This window comes from Trichoderma reesei (assembly GCF_000167675.1).
Source record: "Trichoderma reesei QM6a unplaced genomic scaffold TRIREscaffold_23, whole genome shotgun sequence".
Classification (NCBI taxonomy): Eukaryota; Fungi; Ascomycota; class Sordariomycetes; order Hypocreales; family Hypocreaceae; genus Trichoderma; species Trichoderma reesei.
Window position 1 is genome coordinate 347696 of NW_006711170.1, and position 12675 is coordinate 360370.

Genomic DNA, 12675 nt, shown 5'->3' on the forward strand with positions numbered 1-12675 from the left:
ATACGAAGTGCCCGGCGTTTGGTCAAGCTCCGATCCGGTCCAGTGCTTCGTATTCAAGGGAATTATTATCCAGCACCCCAGTTTCGTTATCCAGCACCCTGGGATACTTTGCATTATATAGTCTGACTACGTAAAAGCAAAGTACCGCTCCTGCGCTAACTTAGCAAATCAGCCCTAGGTACCTATACTTAATGTTTACGACAGAGAAGCTCTTAAACTTACTGTAAGTCTGGCTAAAAGAGAAGAAAAAACCTAGACTAATTTTTATATGCATTCATATTAAAGGATTAGAAGAATGATCCCTTCGCTGGTTCTAGTGCAGGCGTGATTGACAATATGCTGCATCTGGGTAAGTAGATGCTTGTACCTCTCACCAAATTTTGGGGTGCTGGATAACGAAACTGGGGTGCTGGATAATAATTCCCGTATTCAATCACATCTCTGTACTTTTTACAGCAGATGCGCTGCCAGTCGTTCCGGGGACACGTAATGCACCTGCACTCCATTGTCTCCTCCGGCCAAGCTGACGCTTTGCACCACCACTAAGAACTTTGGGAAATCAGAAAAGACTTACAATCTTCTGAAATGAAAAAAAAAAAAAAAAAAAAAAAAAAAATAACAAGAAAATAAAAAGCGAAAGCATCACTTGGCGCTGAGGACGCGTGTCTCGCGTGTCAGTGAGTGGCCAAACGGCCCCGGTGTGCGACTTTGGGCCAAACTACTAGTACTCAAATAACTCACAACCCGCGTGGGACGGACAACGTTTCCACTGATTCAGCCCAGCCCGCTGGATCCAATAAGAAGATTTCATAACAAAACAAAGGACGGCTCTCTGCGAGAATTTCTCCAATTGCCAGCTTTCTAGACTCTGACTACCTAAGGAGCAGTGACGGCTGTGAGACCACACGCGGCAAAGGACGCACAGCAGGTGAGGGATGACGGGCATTCCCATTGGCGAACAAAGTGGCTGAATAACTGCACCCGATATCCTCTCGAATGAACCAACTTGCCACCAGCAGCAATGGAACACGGTGTGGGAAAGGAAAGGATAATATGTATGGCAGATACTAGATAGGTAACACTCCCTTGTTTGTGAATCCTGCTCATTCCATCCTCAGCCTTTCACTCGTTTTATTACTACACACGAAATAAGAGACTACGCCCACACACTCACACTCACACACACACTCACGCTTACTCGCAGCTTATCACGCTCTCGCCGTTAAATTAGCCAAATTTGCCAATGCAGCAAATCAGCCGCACTCGCCACCACCCCATCTTCGAGCATGCATGACACGGCAAACCAAATGCGCTCCCTCGAAGAAAAGCGGGTGGTGCTCAGAGACACGCGTTTCGCACGTGCAAGTAAGAATACCAGCCTCTTGTTCAATTTTCGAGCCTCGTCCATCTCTGCAATAGCAGCCTAGAGAGTCCTGCCGTGGAGCTACCTTGTTAGATGGAAGAATCTGCGGAAAGTAGCAGAGCAGAAGTGACATTTGAGAAGAGACTTTTCATTGCAATGCCACTTGTGCAGGTAGGTATCTTGCTGTATCTCCCCCCTGTGATTACCTCAATCCTGCTACGTGAGATTGAATCCCACCAACCTTTATCGACATACGAAGAATTGCGACGTTGAACTATCAACAGTCAGTATCGTGCCGATCCTTCGTTCTGGAAGATGGCTGGCCTTTCTTTCTCTCATCGGGCGGAGAATGAGCGTCTTGAGACAAGTCCCGTTACAGATATACAGAGCTTCACCGGTATCCATGTTCATCCACTCTCGACGGACACTCACACGGGACAACCAACACGACCATGAATGATATGTGCCTTGATGTTGAAATACAATCATTCGAATGCTTCTGAAACGTCGTAAATCATCGTGACAAGATGCTGCCATCATTTATCCCTAACCTTCCCGACCTTTTCACGCACAGGCTCAAGCAATTCTAGAGTACAATCCCACAAAAGATCTATGACTTCCCAATAGTAGCATGATTACTCAAACTCCCAGCATGCCTCCCGCCCCGTCCCGGCAACCCGTCGCTCATCATCATTTCCTCTCTCGTTCCTAATCCGGGCTCGGCGGCTTTACGCATTTGACGCGTCGTTGTTGCTCTGGGAGCTGGCGCTCATGACGGGCTTGTTGGTCACGGGTAGCGACATCTTGGCCTTTTCGCCCTGGCGAACCTTGCCCCAGGCATACACGAGACCGCTGACGAAGCCAATCAGGATGGCGGAGACGCTGCCAAAGGTGACGGGTGCGTCGAAGAAGATGAGGCCGCTGACGGCGATGGGCAGCTTGTTCAGGGCGCCAACCATGGAGTAGGTCGTAGAGGACGTGACACGGATGCACCAGGCAGACGAGTATGAGATGAAAATGGCACACAGACCAGAGTACACCATGCCGATGATGAGCTTGGTTCGTGTCTCCTCAGGGAAGTTTCGGGCCAGGTTCTCAGCGGACCAGTCCTCAACGAGGAGGGAGCCAACGATGAGGACCGGGATGGTCAGGAAGTTGTTGTAGAACATGGCTAAGAAAGGATGTTAGCGCCTCTAATGCATCTCGTGGCATACAAAGCAATCACTCACTGTCCCAGTCCTTGAAGCCCATCTTCTTGATGACCTTGCGCATGCCCAGGACAAAGGCAGCCTGGCAGATGACGTTCAAGGCCATCCAGGTGTATCCCACTTGAAGAGTGCTGAACTCCTGAGACGCCTTTGACGAACGGCCTGCGGCATCGGCATCCGCCCACGCAGCAACAATGGAGCTGAAAATCATCAGGCCAAAGGAGAGCAGAATGGTCGGAGTGACGCTTCCCCCGAACCAGAGCACCTCTCCATAGGCGATGACAATGATGGTCAAGTTCTTAAAGATGGTGTACACGGGCACGGAGATGTACTGAAGCGCCTTGGCGCCAGTATAAATCATGCCGACCAGGAGAACAGACACGGGGAACCCTAGACAGAATGAGCAACTCTGCTCTTCAATGAACCAGGCGGTAAGTGCTCACATTTCTTTCCCTTCTCCGGATCAAAGGGAGACAGGTTGGTGATCAGACCAGCCTGCTTGCAGGCTTGAATGGCAGCCACGCAGACAATGGACTATGTTGCACATTAATTAGCAATCATGCTTCAGGGGGAGGGGGGAGGGGGATGAATGAGAAACACAACGAGGCGTGACCTTACCTGGATAGCCAGATAGAGAAAGTTCATGTTCCATGAGGAACCAGACACGACGTACTTGTTGACGACGGTCATGCTGATGGACGACAGGCAGTAACCCAGCACCGAGGCTCCGGGGCTGTTGTCGATCTTGGACCAGTCGAAGCCGCCAGAGTGGCCGCGCGGCGACGGTGAGCGCGAGTAGGCCGTCTGCATCTTGCCATCACCGCTCTCCGGGTCCCGGCCCAGGTCTCTCAGCTGGACGCCGTAGTCGTCATTCTTCTTGTCCGACATGTTGAGCGGCTCTCACCGAGAATGGGCGCTCAGACAGTGTTTGACAAGGGGTTCAAAACAATGAAAAAAAGAGCGAGAGAGGCTGAGAGCGAGCGTGAGGTGAGTTGCGTCGCTAAGAGGCTTGCGGCTCCACGCGATAGGGAAACTCGTGGCCAACGATGGCGCGATCTGCGTTCCCAAGGGAGAAGAAAAAGGGAAGCCGGAGGGCAATCAAACGAGAGGCTCTTCTTCTGGAACAACGCGAAGAGATGAAGGCTATGCAAGAATCGCAGCGTTGTGAAGGACCGCTCTTTGCCGGAACACGTACTCCCTAATACTTACTCCTAACTCCGTACATACAGATTTCAGGAGAACAAAATCCTCCAAGGTTGGGAAATTTCATCTCGATCCCCTTTGTGGGGCGGGCTGCCGAAAGGGGCTTAGCGAGATGGGCGCACCGCCTTCGCACATTCGCACATGTGCGCCGTATCAGGTACGGGAATCACTAGTAGCAGTACTACTAAAGGTATCATCTGGTTATAGGCTTTTCACAGGAGGTGGCAATTGCCTCTATAATTTAACAAATCACTTGGGGAATTTCGGACAAGAGGCAAAGACGGGGAGGTGTGTGGGCATGTTTAGTACGAGAGAGTGTATGTAGAAGAACATGGCTGCGTGTGTGTACAAAGCGAGAGACAGTCACGTATCAGAAGAGTTGCACACAAACCGACATCGTATCTTCTGTTGAAGGAGTCAAAGCACGACGGGTTGCATAGTATTTGGCACCGCGATCCCCATCAAGCGACTTGAACTCTTTCTGCAGAATCGTTGGCGGGGCTGCAGCAAATACAGCCATTTCAACTGTCGAGATTGGTAGCAGTAAGGTATGCCTATTGTTTTTGATATTGAGTTGTAGGCAATACATACACGCTACAGGGGGGGGGGGAATGGCGGCAGCGGGAACGTGGACTCGGCTGTCCCGCGGCGCTGGCATTAATCACTGTGGCCGCTCGCCGAGCAGGACGCCTTGTGAGTGGTTCCTGTGGACAACTGCCGGGCATCGATGCCTCTGAGATGCGGCATCACTGCAGGCATCGTGGCACAGAAACCAAGTAGCCTGCCGTTGTCTCTGGTTGGCCACCACAGAGACTCAAAGATGCGGAGTACGGATGTAGCCTCGCAGATCAACGGATAATACCTAGTAGGTAGCTGCTGGTGTTCTCGACGCCTGCCAGCTGTAATATGCTGCGAAGTGATTTGCCTGACAAGTCCATGTCCCTGGGGGTCCAAGTCGGTTGTGGCCGAAAAAAAGACGAGATGCTGGGGCCAAGGCACATCGACTGCTGTGCACGGACACGTTGCACTGTAGGTAAAGACCGTGCAAAACCCCTCCGGACCAGGAACCTCTCAGGGTCCTACCAGGTAATATCTTAGCCGTCAGATCAGCAGAAAGCCTTACCACTGCGGCGTAGCTTCACGCAAGGCAGCAAACATTTCTGCGAGGAAGCATACGAGGTGCGAGGAGAGGCAGACAGAGGGCAGGATCTGCTGGCTGCAGTACTTTGGCGCATGTGAGGGTACCTGGACTGTGGCTGCACCGCCTCCACAGTGCTGCGGGCGCAGATGCCTCATTGGTGGCTGCTCCAGCTGGTGCTATTTTTGGCTCGCATCAAAAGGGCATCGGTCATGATGAGATGAGGAGGACCCTGTGGCTGCGCTGGCGGTGCTGTTTGCTTCCGGGGCATGGACTTTGCCTCTTTGGACAGAGGGATGGGCGGAGAAATAAGTAAGAAATGAAGAATATCGCTAGAGAACAAGTAATATGCAGCAGCTTCTGTTGCGAGATCCAGGTAGACAAAAGATGGTTTCCATCACCAAATAAGCAATGCACCGCTGTGGCTGGAATCAGGAGCAATCCCGTCAAGTTCTCATTTATCACAGGCACCGAGTGAGCCTAGGGACATAGGCCGGGGTGCAACACGTCCGGGTATACAGTGCCGTCAACAGTGCTTGTGTTGCTCGGTGGGACGCAGTCAGCCGCGATCTCAAGGATTGGCCGTCAGCATCTGGCGTGCAATTGCAGGGCTGGGCTCCAAAAGCGGAGACGGCCATGGCTATTTTCCTTCTTTTTTGTTTCCTTGGTGTCCACAGCCATACGAGATTTCCGACGTGCCAACATTGAAAGGGGACCACCTCCATGGTAGAGCCTGGGAGTCGGTATATGTACGTACAGTACACACAGCGATACTGTAGAGCCATACCTAAGCAATACCAGTCCATCCATTCTTTTGGACACGCCCGTGACTTGGAATGCGGGCAAAAGCCAGCCAACCAGCACCTATCAACACACTGTATGTACAAACGTCTCGAGGCAACACGGGGCTGTTGGGACCATCCTGCACAAGGGAGGGGCAGCGTGATGACGACAGGTGATGCCCGTCTGCCTCCAGCCTCTGTCCAGTCACTGGTCTTGTCCTGCAGCACCGCGACAAGAAAAACACCGTCGGCGCAGCCTTTGTTCACTCCGGACTGTCTCACCGCAGACGCTAAGTCGGGCTGATAAGGCGCCCTAATCCAAACGTTGCCCAGCGGACGTTTTAGAGGCTGCCCACACACAGTGCCGGCGAGGTGGCTCAGCGTCCCCCTCAGCGTCCCCCTCAACGCCCCCCCCCCCCCCCTTTAGCGCAGTCCCCTATTCTGGGCCACTGTCCACGGCACTGTCCGCCGCCGCGCACTGTGCCGTCCCTCCTCGTACTGTCTGGTCCTGTCCCGAAACAAGATCCCAGGAAAAGCAAGCTGCAACTTGGGGCATCTCCTGAATCGTTCTCGAGAGCCTTTTCCCTCCCCTTATTATTCTTTTGAGCCCGCTAAGCTTCGCGGTCAACCTTCACTCCTCCATCCTTTTCCCCCCCAACCTTCAGTCCTACAGTCCGAGGCTGGTGCCTCATTGCTCGCATCGTTAGGGGTCGGGTTGCTTTCCGCAAACAAAGCTGGCATTGAAGCTCAATAGATTTTTTTCCGCACTTCTCTCGGGGGTCCCCTTTTTTCCTTGTTCCTACACCACGTTGGCACCTATCGGGAACCTACCTAGGCCAGCGAGCCCCATCTAGACACGAATTACGACCACAGACGCTCTTTAGCATTACGACTTCAGCAGCCATCGTCTTGATACCATTTTAGAAACCCAAAAGCAACATCATGGCTTTCAACGGTCCCGGCGGCGGCCAAGGCGGGGGACATCCGCTACAGGATCTCCCCTCAGGCAGTAGCGTGAGTTGAACCACCATATCGATCGACCTGGGAATGGACAAGACAGGGCAGGGTCGGACGAGCTTGGCTAACGCTGCTTTTTGCTTTTCCCATCGTCTAGTATCACCTGCCCCCTCACGAGCAGGAGGAAGAGGCCGGACGATATCTTCTCAACGAGCCTGGCTCGCATGGCTACGAGCATGACCGACTCGGTGCTGGGACTCCTCCCGACCGCCCAGTCTCGGCGTACAGTCTGACCGAGTCCTATGCTCCCGGAGCCTCGCCCATCGGCACTCCTGGCCTGGGCAGCGACAGCGGATATGGCCAGTACGGGCAGGGAGCTGGATACGACTTCCCCCGCCCCGCCTCCACTGTCCACGACAACGACGATGACAGCTGGGTGCAGAGACAGCAGCAGCCCGCCGGTGGCGGTCTGAAGCGTTACAACACCCGAAAGGTCAAGCTGGTCCAGGGCTCCGTCCTGTCCATCGACTACCCCGTGCCCAGCGCCATCAAGAACGCAGTCCAGCCTCAGTACCGCGATGTCGAGGGCGGCAACGAGGAGTTCGTCAAGATGCGGTACACCGCCGCCACCTGTGACCCTAACGACTTCACCCTCAAGAACGGCTACGACTTGCGGCCGCGCATGTACAACCGTCACACCGAGCTCCTGATTGCCATTACATACTACAACGAAGACAAGGTCCTGCTTGCCAGAACTCTGCACGGTGTGATGCAGAACATCCGAGACATTGTCAACCTCAAGAAGTCGACCTTCTGGAACAAGGGAGGTCCTGCCTGGCAGAAAATTGTCGTGTGCTTCGTCTTTGACGGTATCGAAAAGGCCGACAAGAACACCCTCGACGTGCTCGCCACCATTGGCGTGTACCAGGACGGTGTCGTCAAGAAGGATGTCGATGGCAAGGAGACCGTCGCTCACATCTTCGAGTACACCAGTCAGCTCTCCGTCACGCCCAACCAGCAGCTCATCCGGCCTTCCGGTGACAGCCCGCAGAATCTGCCTCCCGTGCAGTTCATCTTCTGCTTGAAGCAGCAGAACACCAAGAAGATCAACTCTCACCGTTGGCTCTTCAACGCCTTTGGCCGAATCCTGAACCCCGAGGTCTGCATTCTCCTTGACGCCGGTACCAAGCCCAGCCCGCGCTCGCTGCTGGCTCTGTGGGAGGGCTTCTACAACGACAAGGACCTCGGCGGTGCTTGTGGTGAGATTCACGCCATGTTGGGCAAGGGCGGCAAGAAGCTGCTCAACCCCCTGGTCGCCGTGCAGAACTTTGAGTACAAGATCTCAAACATTCTCGACAAGCCCCTGGAGTCTTCGTTTGGCTACGTCAGTGTGTTGCCCGGTGCCTTCTCGGCCTACCGATTCCGAGCCATCATGGGACGTCCTCTTGAGCAGTACTTCCACGGTGATCACACCCTGTCCAAGATTCTCGGCAAGAAGGGTATCGACGGCATGAACATCTTCAAGAAGAACATGTTCTTGGCCGAAGATCGTATTCTCTGTTTCGAGCTGGTCGCCAAGGCCGGTCAGAAGTGGCATCTGACCTACATCAAGGCCGCCAAGGGCGAGACAGACGTTCCCGAAGGTGCTGCCGAATTCATCAGTCAGCGTCGTCGTTGGCTCAACGGTTCGTTCGCCGCCTCTCTGTATGCCCTGATGCACTTTGGCCGTATGTACAAGAGTGGACACAACATCATCCGCATGTTCTTCTTGCACATCCAGCTCATCTACAACTTCCTCAACGTCATCTTCTCCTGGTTCTCTCTGGCTTCCTACTACCTGACCACCACGGTCATCATGGACCTTGTCGGCACCCCGGTTATCGCTTCCTCCAACTCGTCCGAGCACCACGGCTGGCCGTTTGGAGACGAGGCGACGCCCATCATCAACACGCTGCTCAAGTATCTCTATCTCGCGTTCGTTATCCTGCAGTTTATTCTTGCTCTGGGTAACAGACCGAAGGGTTCCAAGTTCACCTACATTGCCTCCTTCATGGTCTTTGCGCTGATTCAGGGCTACATCTTGGTTCTTTCCGTCTTCCTGGTCGTTCAAGCTTTCAACACTCCCATCCAGGACCAGATCAACTTTGATTCTGGAGAAGACTTTGTCAAGAGTTTCTTCTTTGGAGCGGGTGCTGCTGGTGTCATCATCATCGCCCTGATTACCATTTACGGCCTCTACTTTATCGCTTCTTTCCTCTATCTGGATCCTTGGCACATGTTCCACTCCTTCCCCCACTACCTGTTGCTCATGTCGACCTACATCAACATTCTCATGGTCTACGCGTTCAACAACTGGCACGACGTGTCCTGGGGTACCAAGGGTTCCGACAAGGCCGAGGCTCTCCCGTCCGCCAACGTGCAGAAGGGCGAGAAGAACGAAGTCGTTGTCGAAGAAATCGAGAAGGAACAGGAGGATATCGACAGCCAGTTTGAGCAGACTGTTCGACGAGCCCTGGCTCCCTTCAAGGAGGTGGAGGAGATTGAGAAGAAGGATGTGGAAGATGGCTACAAGTCCTTCCGTACCGGTCTGGTCGTCTCCTGGTTGTTCTCCAACATCATCCTCATTATCGGTGTCACCACCGACGACTTTGCTCAGTCTGGTTTCGTGGTAAGTAGCATCTCTTGGTCGGCTTCTTTGCCCAGCTTGACGATAACTAACTGTTTGTAACAGGGAACTGCTTCCAGCCGCACTGCCAACTTCTTCAAGTTTCTTTTGTACGCTACGGCCGTGCTGTCTTTGATTCGCTTCATCGGTTTCCTCTGGTTCCTGGGCAAGACGGGTCTCATGTGCTGCTTCGCCAGAAGGTAAATTCAGAAAGCAAACGGGTGCGGTCCCGTCTTTTGGGAGAGTGGGCAAGGGTGAGAGGCAGAGGATGAGGGCGAGCGCAAGCGCTGTGGTTCCCCCAGGAATGTTACGGGCCTGCCCCAGTAGACAAATTCTTTCACATACAGATACCTTGGCTTGTAACGTTATTAAGGCATTAATGTTTTTAGCATGTTTCTTTGTTCATGGGATGGATAGGCGACTTGAGACCACCAAAAAAAAAAAGTTTTGCAGATAGCTTGGAAGAATGTTTGTGGTGTACCTACCGAGTACATGTAGAGAAGGCAGGGACTGATAGAGGGAACAAAGGGAACATATTGAGAACAATTGATGATTTGTATTTTGCTTATAGAGGCGAACATAGACTGAAGGCGCAGTAATAAGATATGTTGCTGTAGAATCCAGAGTGATGATATCAAAAGGTTCCGCCTCGTTCTGTTGCCGCCGCATAAACTCCGGCCGCAGACTCCAGTATTATAATGCGGGACTATTTCCGTACCCCAGACGCTTACCTTATCTTCCAGCTTATCGTCGTGGTGTGACAGCATCCAGGTCAACAAGCACCGAATCGCTCCCCGCGAATGACGGATCTCAGTTCCGTACCAAAACCGAAACCTCGACGACTCTGAACAAGACACAGACTCTCTCAGACACGCCCTCCTTTCTTTATTCTCGATCCAGCCCGTCTAGCCGTTGCTCCCCCCGTTGCGTCTGATTCATAATATCCTTTCTATTTTCCTTAGCTCGCCGTCTATCCGCGAAAACCCAAGGCATTTCAGGATACCGCTTCTTCCCACGTTTTGCCTCTTTCGCCGGCGAGAACCCTCGAACGACAGCCGAGATGTTGAACATATGGTCTATGGTATTTCCTCTAGACATGGTCTCTGATATCATTGCAAGAGAGAGATTCTCTAACGCGGGGTTTGTTTTTGTATACAGAAAAAGAAGCAAAAGGAGGCTGAGAATGCCGAGGGGCAGGCAGCCGGAGGCAAGCGGAAGAAGGTGACGGCGGCACAGCTGCGAGTACAAAAAGGTTGCGTCTTTCTCTCTCTCTCTCTCTCTCTCTCTCTCTCTCTTTCTCTTTCCATCTCCAACCGCCATTCCTTTCGTTGTAGCGCTACGATGGCTAACGTTTCTCTTGGACGGTTACAACAAACAATAGACTTGTCAGAGCTATCCCTCGGTTCAACGATGAAGACGGACTTCCCCGACCCGGACAACATCCTCAACTTTATCCTGTCGATCGAGCCGGACGAGGGCATGTACCGGGGGGGCCGGTTCACGTTCGACTTTGCCATCAACCAAAACTTCCCGCACGAGCCGCCCAAGGTGCTGTGCAGGGAGAAGATTTACCACCCGAACATTGACCTCGAGGGGAAGGTGTGCTTGAACATTCTGCGGGAGGACTGGAAGCCCGTGTTGAACTTGAATGCGGTCATTGTGGGGTTGCAGGTATGAAACAACAAACTTTCCCAGCAAGACGTGCCCCTGTTTTTGCTTTGCTCATGGAGTTTCTGCGGAGATTGAGGATTGGGTGGTGTATAGGGAAGGTTGACGGACGATGTGAGAGGTATGATAAAGCTAACTTCAACGATTTGATAGTTTTTGTTCTTGGAGCCCAACGCTTCGGATCCTCTCAACAAAGAGGCGGCTGACGACTTGAGGAGCAATCGGGAAGGCTTCAAGAGGAATGTCCGGACGGCGATGAGTGGAGGCTCCGTCAAGGGTACGGTATACGACCGTGTTCTCAAATAATTGGCGAGGGTCTTCAGCGAAAGTGCAAAAGGCCTGTCTACGGGTTGAGGAGCTGAGGATGGCGGGTGAGGGGAGATGGGAGCAGATGCGGCTACCGACGACGAACAGCCGACATACACATAGAGACATGTGCCTTTGCGTACATTACCCGACATCTGACATATCCTTTGTGGAAGAGACCGGTGGGACGGTGTCTCGTCAGGATCCTGGCTAGTGCTTGGACCAGAGGACGGATATGACGCCCGTTTCTTGTCCTTTGGTTGGGGCCTGGTCGTGGGGATCAACACATCTATATACAACTTAGTACCTTTCATTAAGTCGACAGTCCAGCATAGAAATACATGGCGTTCATTCCAAGACTGTAATATCAAGGCCTGTGGAACTGTACTGGAACTCCACTGCTGCTGTTGAGGGCAATGTATCCGCACTACATATCTTCACTTGTAGTCGATATCAAGTTTGATCTGATGTCCCATCATCAAATCTCCTTTCTTTTCTCTCATCACTTACCCTGGGAATGATGCCACCATAAAAAATCACAACAATGTCAGCCATGTCTAGATATTCACATGAAATACAATCCGAGTTGACCCGGTGCACACTATTCTCGTGCCAGCATATAATAACGTCCCTGCGTATTCCAGCACTTGGCTATGCCAGCGTAACATGAAACCTGAGCAATTCGATCGACACACGAGGACATGCGTCTGGCCAAGACATTTGGTCCTTGCATATCAGATTCAGGGAGAGACATGGGCGAGACGAGTACTACATGGGTCGTTGTGACGCTTTGAGGATCGATGCAGTACCCAGGCTGTGAAGGATATGGTGGTTTGGGATTACTACTAGATAGCTGCTTAGTACATGCTTTGGTGTCGAGCATGTAGGGAGGCAGGACAGCAAGCAGTGAGAAGCGTGCTGGTATAAGCCAGTGGGTAATCGGGTAAGTAAGTCAGCTAGTAGTTGCATACAAGTAATGCAATAGGAAGTTGTCAGTAGTGAGCATCCTAGCAGAGAGTTTGGTGGACTGGAGAAGTTTTCAAGCTGTCTGGTATGTACGGAGGAGACGGAAGTGAGATTTTGCGAGAGCTGGGTGAAGCTCCAATTTGACATGTTGATAAGTGTACGAAGGGTGTGAAGTCGTGTTTACATGGAGCATCTTGGGATGTTCCCAGTCCGGTACATGTTTCTACTACGACATGGGGAATCTGCAACTACAGTACTGCTACTAGTAATAGGAAACGTTCCATTGGGTCACCAACAAGCTGATGCTTGTCAAAGAAGCCAGATTGTATCACGGCAAATACGTAGTCGTGGAGTGGTGGGGGGCGCTTGAGCCCGGTGGTCCTTGTTAGTGCCGCCAGACGCAGCGAAGGCGAGGCGGA

General features: G+C 52.4%; 3 protein-coding genes across 3 annotated transcripts; 2 read left to right on the forward strand and 1 right to left on the reverse strand.

The window, feature by feature from the left end:
• Positions 1-1836: 1836 nt before the first annotated feature.
• Positions 1837-3729, reverse strand: TRIREDRAFT_81239 (uncharacterized protein). The gene is made up of 4 exons (XM_006968480.1): positions 3190-3729; positions 3015-3105; positions 2593-2961; positions 1837-2534 (listed from the first exon to the last, which is right to left on the reverse strand). Exons 1-4 carry the CDS (start codon positions 3457-3459, stop codon positions 2092-2094), a joined length of 1173 nt encoding a protein of 390 aa, XP_006968542.1. The 5' UTR covers positions 3460-3729; the 3' UTR covers positions 1837-2091.
• A 2907-nt stretch (positions 3730-6636) lies between these two features.
• Positions 6637-9749, forward strand: TRIREDRAFT_51492 (glycosyltransferase family 2; the record flags this gene model as incomplete). The annotated part of the gene is made up of 3 exons (XM_006968419.1): positions 6637-6708; positions 6809-9319; positions 9383-9749. The coding sequence occupies 3 exons, from the start codon at positions 6637-6639 to the stop codon at positions 9518-9520; spliced, it is 2721 nt and encodes a 906-aa protein (XP_006968481.1). The 3' UTR covers positions 9521-9749.
• Positions 9750-10170: 421 nt separating this feature from the next.
• TRIREDRAFT_123559 (uncharacterized protein) lies at positions 10171-11290 on the forward strand (the record flags this gene model as incomplete). The annotated part of the gene is made up of 4 exons (XM_006968420.1): positions 10171-10397; positions 10475-10568; positions 10698-10987; positions 11138-11290. The coding sequence occupies exons 1-4, from the start codon at positions 10377-10379 to the stop codon at positions 11288-11290; spliced, it is 558 nt and encodes a 185-aa protein (XP_006968482.1). The 5' UTR covers positions 10171-10376.
• Between the last annotated feature and the right edge of the window lie 1385 nt (positions 11291-12675).